This window comes from Lepisosteus oculatus, chromosome 1, assembly GCF_040954835.1.
Source record: "Lepisosteus oculatus isolate fLepOcu1 chromosome 1, fLepOcu1.hap2, whole genome shotgun sequence".
Classification (NCBI taxonomy): domain Eukaryota; kingdom Metazoa; phylum Chordata; class Actinopteri; order Semionotiformes; family Lepisosteidae; genus Lepisosteus; species Lepisosteus oculatus.
The window spans coordinates 21,697,131-21,723,390 of NC_090696.1; the positions used below are offsets into that span (position 1 = coordinate 21,697,131).

The 26,260-nt window shown below is 52.0% G+C and overlaps 1 protein-coding gene across 3 annotated transcripts in view; it reads right to left on the bottom strand.

Moving 5' to 3' along the window:
• Positions 1-6,260: 6,260 nt before the first annotated feature.
• lmbr1l (limb development membrane protein 1-like) overlaps positions 6,261-26,260 on the bottom strand; it is a 29,007-nt gene continuing 9,007 nt past the window's right edge. For all 3 annotated transcript variants that reach the window (XM_069187446.1, XM_069187460.1, XM_069187450.1), the window contains exons 3-17: positions 22,475-22,508; positions 21,797-21,936; positions 19,693-19,796; positions 19,234-19,360; positions 19,077-19,145; positions 17,370-17,434; positions 17,178-17,250; positions 16,975-17,058; positions 16,787-16,863; positions 16,057-16,134; positions 15,910-15,983; positions 14,911-15,001; positions 14,174-14,240; positions 12,576-12,737; positions 6,261-9,237 (exon numbers count right to left, since the gene is read on the bottom strand). In XM_069187446.1, coding sequence (XP_069043547.1) covers positions 9,149-9,237; positions 12,576-12,737; positions 14,174-14,240; positions 14,911-15,001; positions 15,910-15,983; positions 16,057-16,134; positions 16,787-16,863; positions 16,975-17,058; positions 17,178-17,250; positions 17,370-17,434; positions 19,077-19,145; positions 19,234-19,360; positions 19,693-19,796; positions 21,797-21,936; positions 22,475-22,508 — 1,334 coding nt within the window. In that variant the 3' untranslated portion in view covers positions 6,261-9,148. The remainder of the gene's footprint in view (positions 9,238-12,575; positions 12,738-14,173; positions 14,241-14,910; positions 15,002-15,909; positions 15,984-16,056; positions 16,135-16,786; positions 16,864-16,974; positions 17,059-17,177; positions 17,251-17,369; positions 17,435-19,076; positions 19,146-19,233; positions 19,361-19,692; positions 19,797-21,796; positions 21,937-22,474; positions 22,509-26,260) is intronic.

Below are 26,260 nucleotides of genomic sequence, written 5' to 3' on the forward strand. Positions count from 1 at the left end.
CACATTGCACACCCCACACACACCTCATACTGCACATGAAGGGGAATGACAGGGGCACCCTCCTCTCCTGCCACTAGGGGGTGCTATTGGTGAACTGAGCTGAACTAAGGTGCTGATCCGGTCTCTCAGACCCACGGGCAGACTGGCTGTCAGCCAGAGGGGCAGGTGGTTGGCTGTAGGCACTGAGTGAGGCAGACATGGGGGGTGACTGGGGGAGGGGGCGGCTTTGAAGAGCAGAAAATGGAAGCTGCTCAGTCTCCTCTCAGTCTCCCTGTCTCTCCCCTCTCCTATCAGCTGGGTTAGGAAGCAGGCCGCTGAGCGTGGGTGTGCCAGTGTCAGCCCCTCTCACCCCTCTCCCTCCTTCCCCCGGCACTCCCACCTCCTGTCCTCTGACTCCCGTGGGCGTCAGTGTCACCCTGACTCCTGCGCAGCTGGCCGTCCAGCCGGGGGCCTCGCCCCACTGCGCTGCCCACTGGTGGCATCGCCATCACCAGTGGGGGCACCCGTGTGGCCAAGCTGGGCACCAAACCTCAAGGCCGCCTCAGGCAGGGACAGCCTCTCTGGACTGGGCAGGTCTGCGGTGTGAGAAACCTCTGCCGCAAAGTGGCCGCCCCTCAAGGACAGGTCCCTTTCTGAGGCTTTTAATCCCCATGGTTCCTCCACAGAGGTGTGAAAGCCCAGAGTGCTGTCTGTGTGGAGTTTGCACTTTCGCCCCGTGTTTGCGTTGGTTTTTCTTCCGGGTGCCCTGGTTTTCCCCCACAGTCCAAAGACATGCTGGCAGGTGAACTGGCTTCTGGTGAAAACTGGCCCTGGTGCGAGTAAGTGGGTTTGTGTGTCTGTGTGCCCTGATAGATGTGATGGACTGGTGCCCTGTCCAAGGTGTTACACCCTGCCCCTGTTGCTTGCTGGGATAGACCCCAGCTCCCGCGCGACCCTGAATTGGAAGCAGCAGCTGGAAACGAACTATTGCGGAATGAGCGCAGGGCGCTGGGACACCTGCCCGGCCGTCAGTGTTGTAATCCCGCCGACCGCGGCTCCCAGAGCAGACCCGACGCGCCCCTCGGCCACAGCGCTGCCGGCCCAGCAGGCCTCCCCAGCCAGGGCGACCGGAACCGCGGCAGGGCTCAGCGGGTCCGGACCCAGAAGTGATGATATCTCGGCTGTTGGGCCTCACGGGGCCCCCCGCTGGCTGAACAGCGCAGGAATGGTGCAGACCAGGCTGAGGAAGAGGGCTCCTCTGCCTCCTGCTTTGTCTCTGTAAGTGCGGCAGCGAGTGTGCGAGAGGGGTGGAGTGTGTGTGTGTGTGTGTGTGCGCGACCCATTATCAGTTGATTTGACAGAGTGTCTCGCCTTTCCTGTGGGCTCGTTAACTATTTGCCAACAGTTAACAACAGGAATCATACGTCCTAATGCACTTGGCACGCGGTTCAAACGCAGAACTCTCCGGAAAAGAAATCTTTTTTCTGTCTACATTGACAATAAAGATACTGTATCTCATCCTGCTCCAGACTGAAGGCCCCTCTGAATGTCCGCTGGCCGGCTTAAAAAAAAAAAAAAAAAAACAGCCCGTCTCTTCGCAACCCTCTGCACAAGCTCGGGCTCTTACGCTCGATAAAAATGGGCAGAACCCGGGTCTGATACGTGGTTCTGTCCTGATGGGCCCAGCAGGCCACTCTGCTCTTCCTGCCTCTGCGTACAAGCTGAGCCTAAAATTCAGAAACATTGATCGGATCAGTGAATCCAAAGGGCACCAGAAACATCCATCCGTCTGTCCATCCATTGATTTTCTAACCCCGGCGGGGAGTCTTTCCTGGTTAGAGATGGGCGCAAGGCAGGATGCTCCCTGGATGGGACACCAGTCCATCACAAACACACACACTCTCACACCAGGGCCAGTTTTCCCAGAAGCCAATTAACCTGCGCCAGCATGTCTCTGAACTAAGGGAGGAAACCCACAGGGAGAACATGCAAACTCCACACAGACAGCACCCCTGGAATTGAACCTGGGGCCCCCAAAAAAGGTTATTTTTTTTCAGCACTTTGCTACCTTTTTCCTTGTCCTCACAAGAATAAAGTAGAGAATCGATGAGGGGAGCTCAGTTGGACAGCATCCCACGTTCCCCATCAGCCAAATCCTCCTTTAAAAAAGTTACTATCACATTTTAAAAACAATTCACAAGCCCGCCCCTGTTTTCTTTTTGTTCATGGAACAGGTCATTCAAACACAGATGCACAACAAACCACAGGGATGACTCTACAGTGAGCAGACCCCCTACATCAGGGCAGAACCACATTTCATAGGTAACAGGGCCTCTGCGCCTTGCCCTGAGGTCTTGAGTTGTATGCCCAGTGACATCAGGGAGTCTCCTACCCTGAGCTCATTCAGATCCAGACTCAAGACCTTCTTGCGCAGAAAGGCTTTTACTCAACTGGAGTCTCTGTCTGCTCCTTGCATCTTCAACAGCATTTCGAATCCCTTGTGTTTATTGTGCTAATTTTGCCATCTTCTATCTGTGTTAACTGTTTTTTTTAACTTCACTTTATTAGCCCTATACAATTTCTTGCATTAGGAATGCGTCTTTTCACATACCCCAGCTTTTTTCTCCAGGGAGACACAGACACAGACACAGAGACAGGGAGAGAAGCTTGGGGTCAGAGCGCAGGGTCTGCCATTGCACGGCGCCCCTGGAGCAGCTGGGGTTAAGGGCCTTGCTCAGGGGCCCAACGGAGTAGGATTCCTCTGCCGGCCGCGGGATTTGAACCGGCAACCTTCCGGTCACAGGCGCAGATCCTTAGCCACAGAGCCACCGCTCCGCTATATAAGACCTGCTCAGTGCCAAACCCCCTCCCTGCCTTCAGCAAGCAAACCCTGTGCCCCAGCAAGTCCATTGACAGCCGTGATGACTGGGGGAGCAGCAGACCAGTCACTGGGCCAGTTGTGCCCTAGGGGGACACAGCCGCGAAACCTGCCACGCCACCCTGCTCGGCCCAAGGAACGTTCCAGATCCCAGTGGGCTGCTGGGCCGCGTCCTGTCCCGGGGAGGCCCCCAGGCTGTGCTGGCTGGGGGGGCTGCCTGTGTCTGTGCTGGCGAGCGAGTGTGCGTGCGTGTGTGAGAGCCAGTGTGCCAGCGGGCAGGCGTGTGTCACAGGCCGCAGGAAGCCTCAACGCCCTTCGTGTTGCGGGAACACTGCTCTCACTCCCAGCACGAGTCAAAACAAAACGACGGGGCCCGAGAAAACAGGGGCGAGGAATTCAGCTAATGAAATCAGAACAAACGGGAGAGAAAGAAATCCAGATCAAAACAACGTTAGAAGTGAATCGGCCCCCAGGATTCCTCGGGCCGGGACTTCAAACGAGGAGGACAGGAAATGGACTGCGAGGAGAGGAAACGGCACTGAGGAAGGGCAGAGAGAGGGGTCTCCATCACTCTCCGTGTCAGGCCGGCGGCCGGACAGCTGCGCGAGCGGGCGGACCGGCCCGAGTTTAGTCTACTCGCGCCGTCCCGCGCCGCTGCTGACAGACGCGCGCGCTGCCGCCGCTTCCCGCCCCGCGCGAGCCGCTTTAATCAAAGGCGAGCGGCGCAAACAAACACGTCTCTCGGCTGCGCCGCCATTCCCACTTTTCCAAAACAAGAAACTAATTACAGCACCGGCAGGAGATCGAGACACCACGCCAAAAGATTAAAAAAAAAACCAAACAACAAAACTTCCCAGAATCATGATAACAGAAAAAAAAACATTTCCATTTCAGTTTCTGCCCGTTTTTTTTTTAAAAAGACTAACGGAGTACAGTCTCATCACAAACAATAGGAGCCATTCGACCCTTCTGGCCTGTTAGGTAGTTGGTGGTTAACTGAACCGGGAATCGCATCCCAATGCTCCTTGAAGGATCTTAGGGCATATATTTCTACTAAGCGGCCCTCCAGATTATTCCACACTCCCACCACTTTTTGTGTAAAGAAGCACCTCGGTTCTCAGTTGTCCTCCCTTGAATTTCTCCTTGTGTGTTCAGGACTGTGTTTCTCTCTCTCTCTTCTGGAGCTTCCACTGTCCCCTCACTTTTCCTCATCCTAACACCCCCACATCCAGCCCCAACCCACCCCTCCCCCTGCACCCCGACCCACCCTGCTGAGCCCGAGTCTCCCCCCCGCCTTGTGAGTGCAGCCTTCTCCTGTACCTCCATACATCCTCCCCTCACGCCCTGGTGCACAGTGGATCCAGAGTCCGTGATGCCTCAGGGAGCAGGGCTGAAACCTGAAACGGTCACTCCCGACCCTTCTGCATGACAGCTGCTAACCTGAATTGAAAACTAGTTGCAAAAATAATGGGGAATCTTGGCCTACATCAGCTGCTACGCCTGGTTCTGTCTCATCAGCGGGCTTGACCAGTCAGGCGTCTTGGAGCCTGTACTCATGAAGGACTTCTCAAGCTCACACCCCTCCGCAACAGTGAGGAGGGAGAAAATCATTTCATGAAAAACACCGGCAATCATATTTATAAAAAAAACACATTAAAAAGACAATTCTAGGAAGAGAACATCCCTTTATTTCAATAAAAAAACAACATTTTTGAAGTAACTTCAATCTTTCAATTGTTATCTCACTTTTGTACTTAAAATGGTTTTCCTTTGTTTTATCTCTCCACACTCCTCCTGTGAGGCAGGATTTTGTTAAAATAGAAATTAAAAACTGATTCCAAAACAGCATGGGTCAATCACACAGCCCCCAAAGCTCTAAATTTAGAAATACTGAGCATGTCAAGAAACGTCACCCTTGTGATCTGGAAAAACACGGACATGGATTTTGGATATTGGCTAAATGTTTCTTGGAGGCGCAGTGGTGGAGTAATGAGCATTGCTGGCTCACAGCACTGAGGCCCTGGGTTTAATTGCTGGGGTGCTGTCTGTGTGGAGTTTGCATGTTCTCTCTGTGTTTACTTGGGTTTCCTCCAGGTGGTCCTGTTTCCTCGCAGAGTCCAAAGACATGCTGGCAGGTTAGCTGGCTTCTGGCAAAGCTGGCCCTGGTGTGAGTGTGTGTCCAGTGATGGAGTGGTGTTATGTCCAGAGTGAACCCTGCCTTGTGCCTGATGCTGGCCGATATAGGGTCCAGCTCTCCTGTAACCCTGAATGTGATAAATGGTTAATGAAGGTGGTGTGATGTGAACAGAATGGCAGTGTCCCTGCTACCAAAGCATTGTCATTTTCCAAATAATAACCTGAAAGATTCTCTGCAGTGATTAGTTTCTTGTGATGCTCAGTATGAAAGCAACTGGCTAAATTGGACCAATTTAAAACCCCTCTCCAGCTCTGTGTAGCTGGTGGCAAGAGACGTGAAAGCCCAGTGCAGTGTGGAGTGACAGGAGGGGCAGGCAATAGCGACCCCTGCTGGTCAGCTCAGGAAACACGAGCTTCAGAAACCTGCTTTTCTTTCTGCTGGTGACACTTCAGTTCAGCGATCGAAAAACTTGGAAACACAGAACACAACTGATTCTACACAGATCGCTATCAACTGACCTCAGATAATGATTAATTTGATATTGCAGAGCACGAAGAAAGAGGCAGATTGTTCTCCTTGTGTAGAGGTTCCATGAACATGTAACTCAGTGTTATCTGCTCGCTGATCATGGATTTGTGAAGTACACAAAAATTGACTTTTTAAATATTAGGGGGAGAGGTCTGGTGATCCTCTCCGGGTTTCACTGTGCTGTCGGCCAGACTCCTTACAGCACCGCTGGTCCTGTCCAGGTTTTTCTAAGCACGGTTGGGTAAACCACACTTCTGAAGCATGGGAAGTGAAAGAAAAAACACAGGAGTTGTGCTGGAGTCCAGCAGCATAAAATCCTGGCGTGGATCAGACCGCACTGCAACAGGAGCTGGACCAGTCCCTGGTTGTTCCTCTGCAGGAATGGAGGGGGAGGTCACAGTTTCTAAATATTTTATTCCAAAGAGACCGTAAAGGAGAAGGCTGACCTTTCGCGCGAGGGGCTGTTGCTTTTCTCATTCTGCCTTTCCCCACACCGCAAGGCCAGAGGTATTTTCAGATCACTCTTCCCGCAGACCGACAGGGAGATGGGCCCAGTTTTGCAGTTCTGACAGTCTCCAGAAAGGCTAACTGAATTGACTAGAGCCCCAGGACTGCAGCAGGTGAAAACAGCTGACAGCACAACCCCCACACTCTCCCGGCTCCGCTGTCCCACAACACACTGCAGCCCCCGAAAATCACTTGGCAGAAGAATGGACAGAAACGGACAGAAACAGGTCACAGGGTCACAGGGTCAGAGGGTCATCAGGCAGCACTCTGTCCCTCCCACCCTAATATTTATTGCACATGTACTGTAATCCTATTAATGTAAACATCCAGATATCCCATAATAACCCCTCACAGTAACCAAGGGGAGTGCCACGCAGCGCTATGGCAATAATGTTACCATGCCTAAGGTGCATGACAGCCCTGGACACACCCTCTATCTTCTTACAGGTTACATATAAAACAACTCAAAAGTCATAATGAACACAACACATACAACGCCTTACAAATCAACACTAACAACTCATTACCTAAACATTCACATTCGCACTCAAATCTGGAAACAGACTCCATCTGCAGCTCATCTTATATAAAAATATATTTATAACACATAAATACACACACAGACAGAGAGAATAATAAATATTCTGGTTCAAATTATTTTCCAAACACTGTTCAGTTAGTTTTTTCATTTATGCAGCCTGATCTTGGTCCCATATGGGCAGCATGGGAAGGGGGAGTGACAGCTCCTTGGACACACCCACCTGCCAGAGCCATCCCTCTGCTGACTTACAGTTAGCTCCATGGAGCCCAGCAGGAGAGTGACAGCTGATAGGAGGAGAGGCATGTCCCTCAGTGATGTCACTGCAAGCCTGCAGGCATCCTGCAGCTACTGAATCCCCTAGAACTGGGAGTAATCTCAGCCCTGCTCACCTGAGGAACAGGTGCCCCATGGCCCCACCCCCCGGGAAACTCCGGCCAGCTGGTGCCACGCCCTGTACAGAGCCACTCAGCAGAATCGGTTAGTAAGGTTCCAATTGCCCCAATTACTCTAGATCTGATCCACATCAACTCCATCACACTCACCTGTTTGGAAGCCTCTCAGCCAGCTTGAAACTGCTACTCTCACTGGACTGAGCAGAACGTGAGCCACACTGAGCTGAATATCCGGCTATGACGGGAGGGGAACTACCAGACCAGGCCTCGACAAAGAGAACCAAATAAGTCTTCAAGGTGAGTGCACAGTGCTTGAAAAAATGTTTGAACCCACATTTCACACATTTCATTTCACATTTCACATTTCACACGATCACATTTCACGTGGGGCCCGACTAGCTCCGTTGGTAGAGCATGAGACTCATAATCTCAGGGAAGAGCGTTCGTGTCCCACGTCGGGCGCCAGGTCCTCCATGTTGGAGGTTGGGCACAAGGCCAACAACCCTGTCCCGTAAAAAAACTAATGTTATGGGAACAGCAACACGATGGTGCTGCCCCTACATACCGGAAGGCATAACGGGTAAACATCCATCATCCCCACAGTCGTCTACACTGCTATACCCCCGAAATATCAACCCAAGTCTTGTGAATAAACTTCTGTGTCAGGCCCTGCAGCACACATGCAGGGCCCAGGCTGCAACACACGCTGTGGTGTTTGAGCATCCCCCATTTCATGCTCGGTGTTTTAGGGATTGATTCTTCGTCTCTCTTCACAAAGAGAGCAGGGGACTCAAACAAGTCCAGTCCCCATATCCCCCGAATATCATTCCCGTTCCTTCGTCCTCTCCCTCCTTTCTCCTCCCGCCTCACTGTTCTGTTCCTTTCCGCTGAATTAAGGGCTCCGACGCAAAGATTCGAAAGCACCATTAAAAAAGAAAACACACACACACACACAAAGGTTAAAAAAATACTTCCAACAACAAAAATAGTTTTGTATGGAGAAGGTGTGGAGGGGAGTACTGCAGGACAGGAAGTGCGCGGCGGTGAACTTCCTGCCCCAGCAAGAATAGACTCCGGCGAGGCACAGGAAAGGAGGAAGTGATGTCATAGCAATGATGTCATAGTTCACAAGACCCCCACTGACTGTCTGGCAGCTCAGCATGAAGATCTGTCCATTTTGATATTGAAGTTCTTCCTCACACAGTGAGAGCGAGCAGGAGAGGGCAGATGAGTGTTAGGGAAGCCAGGAGTGACTCTGTGATTGTATGTTCACCTGGACACACTGAGACAGGTGAAGGTTTTTACCACCCCTTAAACTATAAGACATAGATGTAGAGATACAAACCACAAATCACTGCTAAGATACTGGACTGTTGCTTTGTTTACCCGGTAGAGAAAAAAATATAAAGTGTATTTTTAGTATAAAAGAAACAAGAAAATATTACTTGTTTATCTGACAAGTAATAAGGAGAAATAAATAGGCGAAATAACTATCTAAAAATAACCTCCTGTTAATGTTACACTGAACATAAAATGAAATTCACAGCGACACTCCGGTGCAGATCAGAAACACTGATCACTGGGAGGAGAATTAAAAGCCCATTTCTTGCACATGTGTAACAACACTCATCTCGGCAAAGGTCTTATACTTAATTAGCACACTCATTTCTTTTAGTTGAAGGGGCAGGTTCAAATCTCATCCTCCCTCTGAATACAAAGTCGTAGGGTCACTCAGGAGACAGTTCAGATGTGAGGTACGTCTTAGCCCCTCTCTTTCCAAGTATAAAATTCAAGTCGTTTTCCAGAATTAGCAGCTTCTCAGGTAGAAGGCCACAGGTTCACAAGGTGTGATTGGTCCCAGGCAGAAGTTTCCTTGTACGTGATTGGTCAAACTTGGCAGCCTTTCAAATGCCATTGGTTGCCACTTTCTCCTGGCTCCTCCTGCTTATAGATTCATGGCAACACAGTTTCCCTTCTCTCGACTGTGGTCCCGTAGGCAGGTTCTGAATTAGAATTGCGTACATCCCAGGAGATTCCGAGGGTCTTTTGCACTAGGTCACCGAGGCCGCAGGAGTGATGACGTCACTGGCTGAGGCCCAGGTGAGAAGAGATGGCGTCACCATCTGAGGTTGCAGGTGAGAAGAGATGATGTCACTGGCTGAGGCCACAGGCAAGGAGGGATGATGTCACTGGACATTTGAAAGCAGGCTAGTGGAGGCGAGCTGGGAGGAGGCAGCCCTGGCTCGTGACACAGGAAGCCGGAACCTGTGGAGACCTGGGGGTGGGAGAGGGGCCACAGAAAGTTTAATTAGCACGAGTGAATGAGATGGTGCTCACATGACACATACTACCGCGCTAATTAGTGATACAGGGAAACGAGGAGGGGAGAACGACTGAGGCAGGATGAGATGGAGAGATGGAGAGGGGAGGCTACAGAGTGGTTCAACTAGCAAGGCAAGGAGCTCATCTGGCAAGTTGGGCAATATCTTCAGCCAACTGTGAACTCAAGGGGGCGCTTTCAGGTTCGGGGTCTTGTCACCAGTTGATTCGACACCCTGCAGACACACTGACCCCCAGGACCGGGACTGGACACCCTGCAGACACACTGACCCCCCCAGGACCAGGACTGGACACCCTGCAGACACACTGACCCCCCAGGACCAGGACCGGACACCCTGCAGACACACTGACCCCCCCAGGACCAGGACCGGACACCCTGCAGACACACTGACCCCCCCAGGACCGGGACTGGACACCCTGCAGACACACTGACCCCCCCAGGACCAGGACTGGACACTCTGCAGACACACTGACCCCCCAGGACCAGGACTGGACACCCTGCAGACACTCTAGTCCAAAACATGAACGTGATTGTAATCAATTTTATCCTGATTTAGGGGTGACTTCAAACAGCTTGCCTGCCCCAGGATGCAGCTGGATGGAGATCGTGGTCTGCTTTCTCGGGGGTCCCCAGTAGGGCCGGGCTGACCTCAGCGAGAAGAACCCCAGAGAACGTGTTGTGTGGGTAGCACACCCCTCTCTCCTGAAGTGTACAGGGGTACAGGGCCGCAGGGAGAGACCGAGAGGGCAGTCCTGCCCGTGTTGTTTGTACTGGCTGGAGGGGAAGGTGGGAGTAGGAGCTACAGACCCCCCCAGCGGGACCACAGCTTCCACACCCATCACTCCCGTCCACACACACACAGAGGCCTTTCCTGAAGGATTGTGCTGTTTCTATCTGAGGAAAGACCAGCCCTCTGGGAAACAGCCACAGCGCACTCCGGTCTCCGCACACCGGACACACCGAACACACCAGACACACACAGTCCGGTCTCTGCACACAGGACACACACAGACACACACAGTCCGGTCTCTGCACACCGGACACACAGACACACACAGTCCGGTCTCTGCACACCGGACACACACAGACACACACAGTCCGGTCTCCGCACACCGGACACACAGACACACACAGTCCGGTCTCTGCACACCGGACACACCGAACACACCAGACACACACAGTCCGGTCTCTGCACACAGGACACACACAGACACACACAGTCCGGTCTCTGCACACAGGACACACACAGACACACACAGTCCGGTCTCCGCACACAGGACACACACAGACACACACAGTCCGGTCTCCGCACACAGGACACACACAGACACACACAGTCCGGTCTCTGCACACCGGACACACCGAACACACCAGACACACACAGTCCGGTCTCTGCACACAGGACACACACAGACACACACAGTCCGGTCTCTGCACTCCGGACACACACAGACACACACAGTCCGGTCTCTGCACACCGGACACACCGAACACACCAGACACACACAGTCCGGTCTCTGCACACAGGACACACACAGACACACACAGTCCGGTCTCTGCACTCCGGACACACACAGACACACACAGTCCGGTCTCTGCACACCGGACACACAGACACACACAGTCCGGTCTCTGCACACCGGACACACAGACACACACAGTCCGGTCTCCGCACACCGGACACACACAAACACACAGTTCGGTCTCCGCACACAGGACACACACAGACACACACAGTCCGGTCTCTGCACACCGGACACACAGACACACACAGTCCGGTCTCCGCACACCGGACACACACAAACACACAGTTCGGTCTCCGCACACAGGACACACACAGACACACACAGTCCGGTCTCCGCACACCAGACACACCGGACACACCAGACACACAGACACACACAGTCCGGTCTCCACACTCCGGACACACACAGTCCGGTCTCCACACTCCGGACACACACAGTTCGGTCTCTGCACACCGGACACACACAGACACACACAGTCCGGTCTCCGCACACTGGACACACACAAACACACACAGTCCGGTCTCTGCACTCCGGACACACACAGACACACACAGTCCGGTCTCTGCACACCGGACACACAGACACACACAGTCCGGTCTCCGCACACCGGACACACAGACACACACAGTCCGGTCTCCGCACACCGGACACACACAAACACACAGTCCGGTCTCCGCACACCGGACACACACAGACACACACAGTCCGGTCTCTGCACTCTGGACACACACAGACACACACAGTCCGGTCTCTGCACACAGGACACACACAGACACACACAGTCCGGTCTCTGCACACCGGACACACACAGACACACACAGTCCGGTCTCCGCACACTGGACACACACAGACACACACAGTCCGGTCTCTGCACACTGGACACACACAGACACACACAGTCCGGTCTCTGCACACCAGACACACACAGACACACACAGTCCGGTCTCCGCACACCGGACACACACAGTCCGGTCTCTGCACTCTGGACACACACAGACACACACAGTCCGGTCTCTGCACACAGGACACACACAGACACACACAGTCCGGTCTCTGCACACCGGACACACACAGACACACACAGTCCGGTCTCTGCACTCCGGACACACACAGACACACACAGTCCGGTCTCCGCACACCGGACACACACAGACACACACAGTCCGGTCTCTGCACTCCGGACACACACAGACACACACAGTCCGGTCTCCGCACACCAGACACACACAGACACACACAGTCCGGTCTCCGCACACAGGACACACAGACACACACAGTCCGGTCTCTGCACACCAGACACACACAGACACACACAGTCCGGTCTCCGCACACCGGACACACACAGACACACACAGTCCGGTCTCTGCACACCGGACACACACAGACACACACAGTCCGGTCTCTGCACACCGAACACACACAGACACACACAGTCCGGTCTCCGCACACCGGACACACAGTCCGGTCTCCGCACACCGGACACACACAGACACACACAGTCCGGTCTCTGCACACCGGACACACACAGACACACACAGTCCTGTCTCCGCACACCAGACACACACAGACACACACAGTCCGGTCTCCGCACACAGGACACACACAGACACACACAGTCCGGTCTCCGCACACAGGACACACACAGACACACACAGTCCGGTCTCCGCACACAGGACACACAGACACAGCCTGGTCTCCTCACACAGAGCAGCCTGGGACACGCAGACACACACAGAGCAGACTGACCGAAGGCACGGAGCAGCTCGTTCCGCACAGCCCGGGACACCTTGTTCATGAGGCAGGCAGAGGTGAGGCCGGCAAAGGCCATGTTGTACAGGAACACGATGTGGAAGTTCCCCAGCCAGTTATAGCGGCCGAAGTCACCCAGCAGGTCAAACCGCGTTATTCCTGAGAGAGAGAGAGAGAGAAACAGTTAGGAGGGGAGAGGAAGAGTAATAAACAGAGGCACAGCAATGTGACCGACATGAAAGATGAAAGAGGGAAAAGGGGCAGTTTAGGATGGAGAGAGGTGATCCATTTTGGCTCCACAAAGCAGTGAGGAAGCAGGAGCACTCTCTGCAGGCACCCAGCTCATAGAAAAAACAAAATGAAAGCTGTTACACATCTTACTGATAAGACATGTCAAAGCAGAAAAACAGTCTTGAAACTCAGACTTCCTAGTGTTCTTAGCTCTGGGCAAAGTGTGTGGTGGGCCAGACACTTCATTTTTTAGAGGCTCTACATAGAGCAAATCCACAAAAGGTGATTTCTGGTGCCACCTGGTGGTCGACACCAGGTGGCACCTGCAACTTCTGCAACTTTTCACTCAAATTCTTAGCCTGTCCCAGTCTACCACCTTGTGGCCAAGGCAGAGAATACATGCTAGTTGAGCAGAAATCTCAAAATCAGGTTCTTAGTGAAGATGGTCCACAGAGAGCCCACTGCTCTGTGCAAGTTTACTCAGTCCAGCAAGCCTGACTCACACGTCAGAATGTAGCAAAAATAAACAATCTCTTAAACACCATGGAGAAGCAGTAAAACAAGCAAACAAAACACTAGGATAGTTAAAAGTGTACAATTCAAACCAATGGGTGTCATGTTAAATTTTATAAGGCAAAATTTAGGCCTGATTTAGAACATTGTGAACATTTTCAGTTACCACGTTATAGAAAAGATATTTCTGCTCTGAAATCAATCCAGAGAAAAGCAACCAAATACATTCTATGGCTGAAGGGAGTGTCCCACACTTACAGGCTGAAGGAACTGAGTCTCTTTAGTCTGAAGGGAGTGTCCTGCACTGACAGGCTGAAGAACCTAAGTCTCTGTAGTCTGAAGGAAGTGTCCTACACTGATAGGCTGAAGGAACTGAGTCTCTTTAGTCTGAAGGGAGTGTCCTGCACTGACAGGCTGAAGAACCTAAGTCTCTGTAGTCTGAAGGAAGTGTCCTACACTGATAGGCTGAAGGAACTGAGTCTCTTTAGTCTGAAGGGAGTGTCCTGCACTGACAGGCTGAAGGAACTGGACCTTTTTTGTCTTGAACAGAGAAAACTACAAGGAGACCTGATATAAGTATCCAAAATTGTCAATGAGACTGACATAGTCAACACAGCAGACTTATGGGTCCTCAGAATCAAGTGTGTAACTCAACCCAGAAGGCACAAGTGGAAACTAAGGGGAGATGCATTTAAAACAGAGAACAGAAGACGCCTCTTTACGCAGAGTTTTGGAAGTGTTGAACAAGCTACTCAGAAATACTGATGAAGTTAATACCCCAATTTACTTCAAGAAAGAGGCAAACAAACACAGAGACTTTCACAGAGTTATGTGGGACAAGTGTAACTTACCCAGAGTTCTGGAGAAGACTGGCAGTGCAGAGCTTAGGACCAGCAAAGCGACACAGTTGCCAATAATCTGAAGACAAAAACAGAGGGTCATCCTACAGCCCCACTGTGCCACTGAGTCACACCCCACTGCTCCACTCCATTCACGGAGTGTCACCGAGTTTTCATTCCAACCATGGTTCACAGCTCCACAGTGGGTTTTTTTACTTAATTAACTATACAGTTATAACACTTCTAAGCAGGCAATTTAAAGTGACTTAGAGGTAATAAATGGACTTTTAATGAAGTGAATGTCTTGTGTAATCAACTGTAAAAGACCTTAAGAAAAACCCTTGATATGTCTAATCAGGTTAATTGTTAAATTGACTATTGAGGTTGGAACAAAAACCAGGAAATGAAGTCCTAGAGGAATGGAGTTTGACACCCTGTGTTCTACTTCTTCAAGAAAAGGAACAGACCACCAGTGGAACATTTCCTCTTAAGAATCTGGACTCCAACACCTTGGCCATCGTTTACAGGAGAGGCAGCTGTGATGGTTTAGTTTCAGGACTGCTGAACTGTTTCTCTCATTTCATAATAGGTTCTGTGGTTATCTGCTATTACTGTATAATTAGGGCAAATGTTGCTCTCACAACCAAAGTCCCAATACAAGGAAGTAATAATAGAAATAACAATAATCATCTTTATCTGAATACTGGTACGATTTCAGTTCAGGCTGGACGTGGGTTGTCATCTCGTACCTGCGTCAGTGTTGTGTCCTGAGTGCGGGGCAGCAGCCCAGTGAAGAGGGGAGAGCTGTAAAAGCCCACAACTGAGGACACCATTAGGTACCTGGCACCCCAGGGTCAAGGGTCAACACACTGACAGACAATGAGAACTTGAACACAATGAGAAACAGTGATAAACACAGGAACCTACACAGCGAGACACCCACAGAGACAAACACACACACACAGCGAGACATCCGCAGAGACACACACACAGTGAGACACCCACAGAAACACACACACAGCGAGACACCCACAGAGAGACACACACAGCGAGACACCCACAGAGAGACACACAGCGAGACATCCGCAGAGACACACACAGCGAGACATCCGCAGAGACACACACAGCGAGACATCCGCAGAGACACACACAGCGAGACATCCGCAGAGACACACACACACAGCGAGACACCCGCAGAGACACACACACAGCGAGACACCCACAGAGACACACACACACAGCGAGACACCCGCAGAGACACACACACACAGCGAGACACCCGCAGAGACACACACACAGTGAGACACACACAGCGAGACACCCACAGCGAGACATCCGCAGAGACACACACACACAGCGAGACATCCGCAGAGACACACACACAGCGAGACACCCACAGAGACACACACACACAGCGAGACACCCGCAGAGACACACACACAGTGAGACACCCACAGAAACACACACACAGCGAGACACCCACAGCGAGACATCCGCAGAGACACACACACACAGCGAGACACCCACAGAGACACACACACACAGCGAGACACCCACAGAGACACACACACACAGCGAGACAACCACAGAGACACACACACACAGCGAGACACCCGCAGAGACACACACACAGCGAGACAACCACAGAGACACACACACACATACACACAGAGCGAGACACCAGCAGAGACACACACACGCAGTCAGGAGGGAGAAACCTGTGTTGATAGGGAGTCAGTGAAGGATACAGGATGAGGACGACCTGCACTGTCGCTCCAAACGAGCCGAACATGGAGAAGGAGGCGGCACCGAGCCGAGGGTCCTGAGAGAGAGAGACTCGTTAGTACGGCTGGCACCAGTGTTGACCCTGTCCACCTGCGGTCAGTGTGTCTCACCTCCATCCCCCGGGGCATGGCCGTCTCATCGAACAGCAGCTCCAGCACATGGAAGCACACAATCAGGACACAGGCCCCCTGTAACACAGCACACAATCAGGACACAGGCTCCTGAAACACAGTACACAATCAGGACAAAGGTCCCTGAAACACAGTACACAATCAGGACACAGGCCCCCTGAAACACAGCACACAATCAGGACACAGGCCCCCTGAAACACAGCACACAACAGCACACACTGCCCCCTGAAACACAGGACACAACAGCTCACACTGCCCCCTGAAACACAGCACACAATCAGGACACAGGCCCCTGAAACACAGTACACAATCAGGACACAGGCCCCCTGAAACACAGCACACAATCAGGATATAGGCCCCCTGAAACACAGCACACAATCAGGACACAGGCCCCTGAAACACAGCACACAATCAGGACACAGGCCCCTGAAACACAGCACACAATCAGGACACAGTCCCCTGAAACACAGACACACATGATCAGTACACTGCCCCCTGAAACACAGACACACATGATCAGTACACTGCCCCCTGAAACACAGACACACATGATCAGCATGCAGCCCCTGAAAAAACAGACTAGACCGTGAGAGGGTCTGAACCCCAAACCCACTGGGCCATGGGGGGTCTGACACCCTGTGCGGACAGTGCTAGGCTGATCTGCCCTGTGACGCCAGCAGGACAGTGTGCACAGGGGCCTCTGACTCACCGTCAGAGCGAGCAGCAGCAGCATGGCCAGGGGGTAGCCCAGGTTCCGCTGCCATGGAGACGCTCGCCTCCGCATCTCTGGGGGTAAGAGAGGACGAGACAATTTACTTGAGTATCATTTGCTCTGTTTACAAATGCCTGTCAGTCAGGAGATCGGCCATTGACTAGCTATGTCTGTTCATCCCTTACCCAGTGCGATGCGTTTGGCCTGGATGGTGAGGAACTCCTCCTTCAGAACCTCGATGTTCAGGCTGATCCAGCAGGAGGTTTTGCCTGAGAGATGGAGAGATAAAGTGACAGCAGATGATGTGAGCACCACACACTGATAGAGGCAACAACATAACTCAGACTGTGTCCGCCCGTCACCCCCACATCCCCTTCCCTGGACTCACGGGTCAGTTTCAGGGACAGAGACGCCTCTTCAAACACAGCACAGCTCATGGTGTCCTCCACATCCTCCAGGAGCTGGGCAGAGCAGGAAGAGAGAGGGAGGGAGAGGGGGGAAAAGGGGAGAGAAGGAAGTTAAGTACAAAGAAAGTCCAGAAATCAAGGACAGAGAGACGGGGACTTGTGGACGGACTCACCCGGGGCTTCACCAGCAGGCTCCCTGTCACACTGAACATGCGCGAGAGTCCGAAGGGCGTGCACACTGCAGGGACACAGAGACACAGGGTTAAGACACCCCCAGCACAGCCCCTACACTGTGCACACTGCAGGGACACAGAGACACAGGGTTAAGACACCCCCAGCACAGCCCCTACACTGTGCTCACTGCAGGGACACAGAGACACAGGGCTCAGACACTCCAAGCACAGCCCCTACACTGTGCACACTGCAGGGACACAGAGACACAGGGCTCAGACACCCCCAGCACAGCCCCTACACTGTGCTCACTGCAGGGACACAGAGACACAGGGCTCAGACACTCCCAGCACAGCCCCTACATTGTTCACACTGCAGGGACACAGAGACACAGGGCTCAGACACTCCCAGCACAGCCCCTACACTGTGCACACTGCAGGGACACAGAGACACAGGGCTCAGACACTCCCAGCACAGCCCCTACACTGTGCTCACTGCAGGGACACAGAGACACAGGACCCAGACACTCCCAGCACAGCCCCTACACTGTGCTCACTGCAGGGACACAGAGACACAGGGTTCAGACACTCCCAGCACAGCCCCTACACTGTGCTCACTGCAGGGACACAGAGACACAGGGTTCAGACACTCCCAGCACAGCCCCTACACTGTGCTCACTGCAGGGACACAGAGACACATGGCTCAGACACTCCCAGCACAGCCCCTACACTGTGCTCATTGCAGGGACACAGAGACACAGGGCTCAGACACTCCTAGCACAGCCCCTACACTGTGCACACTGCAGGGACACAGAGACACAGGGCTCAGACACTCCCACCACAGCCCCTACACTGTGCACACTGCAGGGACACAGAGACACAGGGTTCAGACACTCCCAGCACAGCCCCTACACTGTGCTCACTGCAGGGACACAGAGACACAGGGCTCAGACACTCCCAGCACAGCCCCTACACTGTGCTCATTGCAGGGACACAGAGACACAGGGTTCAGACACTCCCAGCACAGCCCCTACACTGTGCTCACTGCAGGGACACAGAGACACAGGGCTCAGACACTCCCAGCAGAGCCCCTACACTGTGCACACTGCAGGGACACAGAGACACAGGGCTCAGACACTCCCAGCACAGCCCCTACACTGTGCTCATTGCAGGGACACAGAGACACAGGGCTCAGACACTCCCAGCACAGCCCCTACACTGTGCTCACTGCAGGGACACAGAGACACAGGGTTCAGACACTCCCAGCACAGCCCCTACACTGTGCTCACTGCAGGGACACAGAGACACAGGGCTCAGACACTCCCAGCAGAGCCCCTACACTGTGCACACTGCAGGGACACAGAGACACAGGGCTCAGACACTCCCAGCACAGCCCCTACACTGTGCTCACTGCAGGGACACAGAGACACAGGGCTCAGACACTCCCAGCAGAGCCCCTACACTGTGCACACTGCAGGGACACAGAGACACAGGGCTCAGACACTCCCAGCACAGCCCCTACACTGTGCTCACTGCAGGGACACAGGGTTCAGACACTCCCAGCACAGCCCCTACACTGTGCACACTGCAGGGACACAGAGACACAGGGCTCAGACACTCCCAGCACAGCCCCTACACTGTGCACCCCGACACTCACAGCCCGCAGGATGCGTGATGGCACAGACACACAGTGCTGGAGGAGGTACTTACACAGCAGCAGCAGGACCCCGAGCAGAGAGATGCAGGAGTACAGGTAGGGCAGGTAGCACTCCCACAGGTCTGAGAGAGAGAGACAGGCAGGTCATCAGGCCGGAGGAACAGAGGTGCAGGCAGAGACTGAGGGCAGGGCCGCGGGGCCACAGCTCACCGTATAGACTGTCGCGGGCCGCGCTATCGTGATCGATGAGTGCCGACGCCACCCAGAGGATCCCCAGGACCAGCAGAGTGAGGAGCAGGAGCACCACCGCCGTCTCGTACACACGCGCCATCACGCCCTGTCATGCCAAAAACATGTCAATTACAGACGTAGCACTCAAGACCCCTGCTGCTTTCCACAACACGGCTGCTGCACACAGGGGTGCCGAAATGTACTCGTCAGGTGTCCAACACGCAGCAACAACACCCCATCTACATGCTACTCACACGCCAACATCATGATTATCATACACTGGCTCAGACATACTAGTTACATGTTACTCAGAAACCTACAAAAGCACAACACTTGATCATCAACACTGCAAACACTCGGGTTATAACTCATGTGTGGCCCAGTAGGGGGCAGCGGAGAGAGCACAGCGCACGAGACAGGCGAGGAAGACAGCGGTACCTTCTTGGAGCCGACAAAGCCCTCGGACTCGGTGAAGAAGTAGGCGAAGGGCATGAGGAAAATCAGGGAGAGGTTGGAGAAGAGGTAGACTAGGTTCCACAGCCCTGGGATTAATAGAGAGCAAACATCAGTCAGATGAAAGTTTAAAGCTCTGCCCTAGTGATGGGAATGTATTGACTCCCCCACATTAAAGAAACTAAGGACTAGGAAAACAGCTGGAGATTGATGCTAAATGTAGATGTAGGCAAGTGCATTTTATTGTATGTTGGTAACAAAAACAAACTAGAGATTTAAGATGGAAATCACTGATCTTGAAGAAGCTACCTTTCACAAAGGTTTAGGATTGACTTGACATACATCTTAGACACTCTGAAGAAACAGAAAATATAGTTAAAGGTGTAGAAGTTGAATCCAGAGATGTTATGTTAAAATTGTACAGCGCCATAAAAGACTTAATTTAGACTACTGTGTGCAATTTGGGTCACTGTGTTACAAAAAAGATATTTCAGCACTGGGATCAGTCCAGAGAAGAACCACCAATTACACCCTGGAGCTTAAGGGAGTGTCCTACACTGACAGGTTGAAGGAACTGAGCCTCTTTAGTCTGAAGGGAGTCTCCCACACTGACAGGCTGGAGGAACTAAGTCTCTTTAGTCTGAAAGGAGCCCCACACTGAAGGAACTGAGTCTCTTTAGTCTGAAGGGAGTGTCCTGCACTGACAAGCTGAAGGAACTGAGTCTCTTTAGTCTGAAGGGTGTGTCCTACACTGACAGGCTGAAGGAACTGAACCTTTTTAATCTCAGACAGAGAAGTCAATCAGAGTGTCATGTGAATCAACAGTGAAACATGAACAGTGGTCACAAGTGGAAGTTACAGGGAAGAGCATTTAATACTTAAACACTTCAGACAATGGATTGTGGGAGAAGGGAACAAGTGACCCTATGTATGGGCTAACTTATCCGTAGCCAGATCCCATCTTAGTAACAGGGCTCAGCGCCCCCTGTCTGTGGACTGATATTTCTGCAGCCAGATCCCAGCTCAACGATAGTAGCTCAAAGCCCTCTGTTTATGGCTCACTTCTTAGTAACTATAAGAGTTTTAATCCTCGTGTGGATGCTTAGTGCAGAGATCCCCTCTGCAGAAAAGTACATTTGGATGTCTGGATGTTTTGTTTGCCTGCCTATGCAAACAAACATGTAAAACCTTAACGGATTCGCTCTGGCCAAACTGTGAAACTAAGAGCTGAACGGTCGGCTTGTTCCTTGTTCCTTATTCAACAGCTATAGTGGTTTCAACTGACCAAAGCTGGGAGGATTGGGACTTCAAATGACAAAAATTAAACACCAAAAACTACATGTTGTGTTTGGATGCTTGGCTTGTTGTGCAAATTTATAGCTGCTGCTTTGTGTACAGTGGCTTATGCTTTGCATGTTGCGTAAGTGTGTAGCTGATGTGCTTGGCAGTGCAGTGTAAGTAGGAAAGTATGGAGTTGACGCCCTGCACCCCCACTGCACAGCAGCTCAGGGCAGGAGAGAGACACTGCTGCTCCAGGGGGTGAAGGGAGGACAGACTGTGCAGGAGCAGAGTGGGGTTTATCCAGGACACTGGGGTGACACCCCCACTCTTACAAGCAGGGTCCTGGGATCTTCAGAGAGCAGGGAGTCAGGACCTCAGGTTAATGTGTCATCTGAAGGACAGCGCCTCCTACAGCACGGAGTCCCCCATCACCACACTGGTTGCTGGTTTGGAAATTCTGGTCCAGAGGGAAGTGCACCTCCTACTGGTCCAGTAGCACCACTTACAGCACGGACCTGATTTACCTGCAAAGTCTCCAGTCCCAGTCCCAGCCTCAACTAGCTCCCGACAGGTGACGAAATCCATCTACAAGGTGGAATTGCTGCTGCTCCCAAGAGTGGAGAAGGCGTGTGCTTGGCATGCGGTGAGGAGAAGGCGTGTGCTTGGCGTGTGGTGTTCCCTGAAGATATGCATGTGTGTGTAGATGGCATGTAGTTTGTGTGTTATGTGTTTAGAAAGCGCGTGTTTAGTGCCTGGTATACATGTGTAGAATGTGTGTGGGTGGCGTGTCATGCAGTAATCTGCTCACCGTGGATGAGAGAGCCGTTGAGCCACTGCATGTAGTAGCTGTGTGGGAAGGACAGCAGAATCTCATTGGACAGGATGGAGAGTGGGAGGAGGAGTACAGCACACACGGAGACTGCCAGGGTGAAGGTGCACAGCCACAGCCTGGGAGAGAGCAGAGCAGACAGGGGGAGAGAGGGGAGAGAGGAGCATGAGGAAAGAGTGAAAAGACAAAGGTCAGTCTCAGCTGCATGTAAACTATGCTCTAGCAAGACACCCTAAATGACAGGCCTGTACATGCTGTAAGGGCCTGCCTATGCAAGCTGTCACCACAGCACACACGTGTAACTTCACTTCTCATTCACAGAGTCACACCTGACACAGCACACGTGTGTAATGTTACTTCTCATTCACAGAGTCACACCTGACACAGCACACGTGTGTAATGTTACTTCTCATTCACAGAGTCACACCTGACACAGCACACGTGTGTAATGTTACTTCTTGTTCACAGAGTCACAGCATACGTGTGTAACTTCACTTCTCGTTCACAGAGTCACACCAGACACAGCACACGCGTGTAACTTCACTTCTCGTTCACAGAGTCTCTGGGCTCAGAGCTCAACACACACAGACACAGCACACGCATGCAACTTCAGCTCTTGTTCACCCAGTCTCTGGGCTCAGTGACAACAGGACTTACGCAATTGTGTTGACGGTGGCATCCTCACTGTCATCTGAAACAAGCAGAGAACAGAACGTTTACATGGTGAGTAAAGGCTAGGGCTTTAACGAAAGGTTACCCATGGGGTCAGCCTGGTTGCTACAGTAGTTTACTGAAGCTGATTCTAGATTGATTGATGGCTGGACCACCATCAGGTCCACTTTGTGTTTTTCTATGACTCACAGAACATCAGAATCTAGAACAAAACAACAGAAAAATACAGCAGCAACAACACAACGTCAGTGCACCTGTGCAACAGCGTCACCCGCAGGAAGGGAGATGGACAAAGAGTGAAGGAGAGAAACAAGCAGGTCCTAGACAGGCAGTACACAGTGACCAGGGAGAGAGCAAGGAGAAACTGACCCTGACAGAGTACAGGCTCTGTGCCCACAGCCTGGCCATAGAAACTGGACACAGACAGACCTGGCTGTCCAGAGAGGACAGGCTCTGTGCCCACAGCCTGGCCATAGAAACTGGACACAGACAGACCTGGCTGTCCAGAGAGGACAGGCTCAATGACCACAGCCTGGACATAGAAACTGGACACAGACAGACCTGGCTGTCCAGAGAGGACAGGCTCAGTGCCCACAGCCTGGACAAAGGCAGACCCTGTTGTTAAAGGTGGGCTGTTCCAGTGTGTTTCACTCAGGGGGAGGGAGGAAGAGGAGCGAGGGAGGAAAGGGGTGAAAGGTTGTGCTCTACGGTTTCCACGGCGGTGCAGGAAGCCCAGCTCTTCCTGACAGGCAAGCTGCATCGGAAAAACAAAAGGAAATGATAAGCTACACTGAGCTGGTTTCCAAAGTCCGAGAGGATTAGAAACAGCCGCACGGCCGCTGCGGCGCGGGAGCTCGGGATGGCGGAGGAGCCGGGAACACGGCTCCCCGTCAGCGGCGCAGTCCTTCTGGACAGCACCCGCTCCGCACTCCTTCCTCCTGGGACGGAGATTGCGATGCTGGCAGTGCCTTGCTTCGGAAACAGGGGGCTGAGCCGACTGCCTGCAGCCGTCAACACCCGCGTGCGTCAGACAGAGACAGGGCTGTTTCCACACTCCGTCCCAAAATACCAGCGCCGCGCTTCCATAACCGCCAGCGCCAGGAATGCCCGTGTGATAATAATACCTGCACTAATACATAGTGTCCCGGACTCCGACTCCTCTGGCCTCTGCGCTGCACACTGTCCAGTGTTACAAAAATAATGTGCGATGTGTGACACTGTCGCTGCGCTGTGCTATCCTGTTGTTCTGCTGTGCTGCACTGTTGATCTGCTGTGTTGTGTTACACTGTCACCGCGCTGTGCTACACTGGCGCTGTGCTGTGTTATGAAACACTGCCATTCTGCTGTGTTGTGAAACACTGTTGATCTGCTGTGTTGTGTTACACTGTCACCGCGCTGTGCTACACTGGCGCTGTGCTGTGTTATGAAACACTGCCATTCTGCTGTGTTGTGAAACACTGTTGATCTGCTGTGTTGTGTTACACTGTCACCGCGCTGTGCTACACTGGCGCTGTGCTGTGTTATGAAACACTGCCATTCTGCTGTGTTGTGAAACACTGTCATTCTGCTGTGTTGTGAAACTGTCCAGGTATCTGTTGGTTTTGATTTCCGGAGGGAAGCTTTTGAAATAAACGATGACCAGGGTGGGAGGGATCTGCAGCAATCTTGGTGGCCCGATTCAGCGCTGTAGATTTGTACAGCACGGCGAGGGATGGAAGGTTGCAGCCAGTCACTTTCTCAGCACACCTGATAACGCGCTGCAATCGGTTTTCAGACTGTGCACAGTAGCGGAGCCAAACCAGGCGATGAGAGGAGCAGTAATCACACTCTCAATAATGTCTCTGTAGAACTGTGTGAGAATAGGTTGTGCAACGCCAGGCTTCTTGAGGTGTCTCAAAAAAAGTACATGCGCTGCTGTGCTCTCTTTATAATGGAAGCGATGTTGTCACCCCAGCGGAGAGTGTTTGAGATGAGGGTGTCCAGGGATGTGCCTGATTCCACCACACTGACAGCAGTGTCCTTGATTACCAGGGGGGAGGGTGCCGGGGGATGCTTTGTGATAAGGTCTGTAAGAGTGGGATCGTCTGCAAACTTGAGTCATCTAACCGAGGAGTCAGCAGGAGTGCAGTCATTGGTGTACAAGGAATGGAGCAGAGGAGAGAGCACACAACCTTGGGGTGCGCCTGTGCTGACAGCTCGGCAGGCTGAAAGATCGGGGCCCACTCGGACATACTGCTTCTGATGAGTCCGGAAACTAAGAATCCATTTTGCAAATGGACTGATTAACATTCATATCTGACAGGTTGCTCAGTAGTAAATCAGGAATTGTGTTAAATGCTGAGCTGAAAGCCACAAACAGGATTCTAGCGTACATGCCTCTAAGGTCCAGATGTTGCAGGACAAAGTGCAGGCCTATATCCACAGCGTCGTCCACTGACCTACTGGCCTTGTATGCAAACTGCAGGGGATCAAGGTGGGGAGCAGTAAGTCTTCAGGTAGTTGAGAATCAGACGTTCAAATGTTTTCATTATCACCGACGTTAGTGCGACGGGTCTATAGTCATTAAGGCAGGCTATCTTGTCCTTTGTTGGAACAGGAACAATGACAGAAGATTTGAAGCAGTCTGGCACTGTGCACAGGGACAATGATTGACTGAAAAGATCTGTAAAGATGGGAGCAAGTTGGCCAGCACAGTGTTTTAGTGTGGCTGGAGATACACAGTCAGGTCCTGCTGCCCTTTTCCCGTTTTGCTTTATGAATAGCCTTCAAAACACATCCTGTTCTTTGATTAAAAGGCCCTTCTCAAGACTTGTGAATGGTGTCAAGTCTTCCTGAGAGACCGAGTGTGAGTGGGTGTGGCACTGCAGTTCAGTGGGGGACAATAGCTCCTCTCGAGGACGTGAAATATCTGGATGAGCCGTGAGACGGCCATGGACACAATCGTTGGAGAGACTTTGTGTTTCAGATCTACTGTAAAATGAGTTATCTGGTAGAAACTGATCAATCTGAGGGGATATCCTTTTGTAATTGGTAACACTTTGGAGACCTTTCCAGACAGACAAATTGTTAACAAATTGTTGTTCCAGTTTGTGCTTGTAATTCCTTTTAGCAGATCTTATTGCAGAATTGAGCCGGCTCCCGGCCTGTTTGCAGTGGTCCCTGTCACCACTTTTGTGAGCTGCTTGCTGTGCTTTTCGAAGGACTTTGTGAACCATGGTTTTGCATTGTTGTATTGAGCAATAATGTCTGTGGGAATACAAACCTCTTCAAAGAATCTAATATATGATGTTACAGGGGAACAAATAATAGGTTTTTTCCAGGCTGAAAAAGAGAAGAAAGAAAACACAACATTTCAGCTGTGGAGCCTTCTTCACCCGAAACGTTGTGTTCTCTGTCTTCTCTTTTCAGCATGGAATAAACCTATTTCTTGTTCCTTTGCAGCCTATGCATGCTGACGCAGCTACCTGCCTGAACTACTTCAGCCTATGATGTTACAGTGTCTGTAAGATCACTAATGTTGCCACAAGCACTGTTAAATACATCCCAGTCTGTTCAGTCCAAACAGTCTCTGAGCTCCTCAATTGCAGCAGTAGTCCAAGTGCGCACAGATTTCTTGCTGGGTTTTGTTGTTTTAACTTTCTGTTTGTATGCAGGGGGCGGCTGTCCCATCGCGTGGTCTCAGTTCCCCAGGGGTGCTCGAGCTATAGCACAGCACATGTCTTTTATTGCGCCATAACAATGATGCAATGCTTTCTCATCTCTAGTTGGACA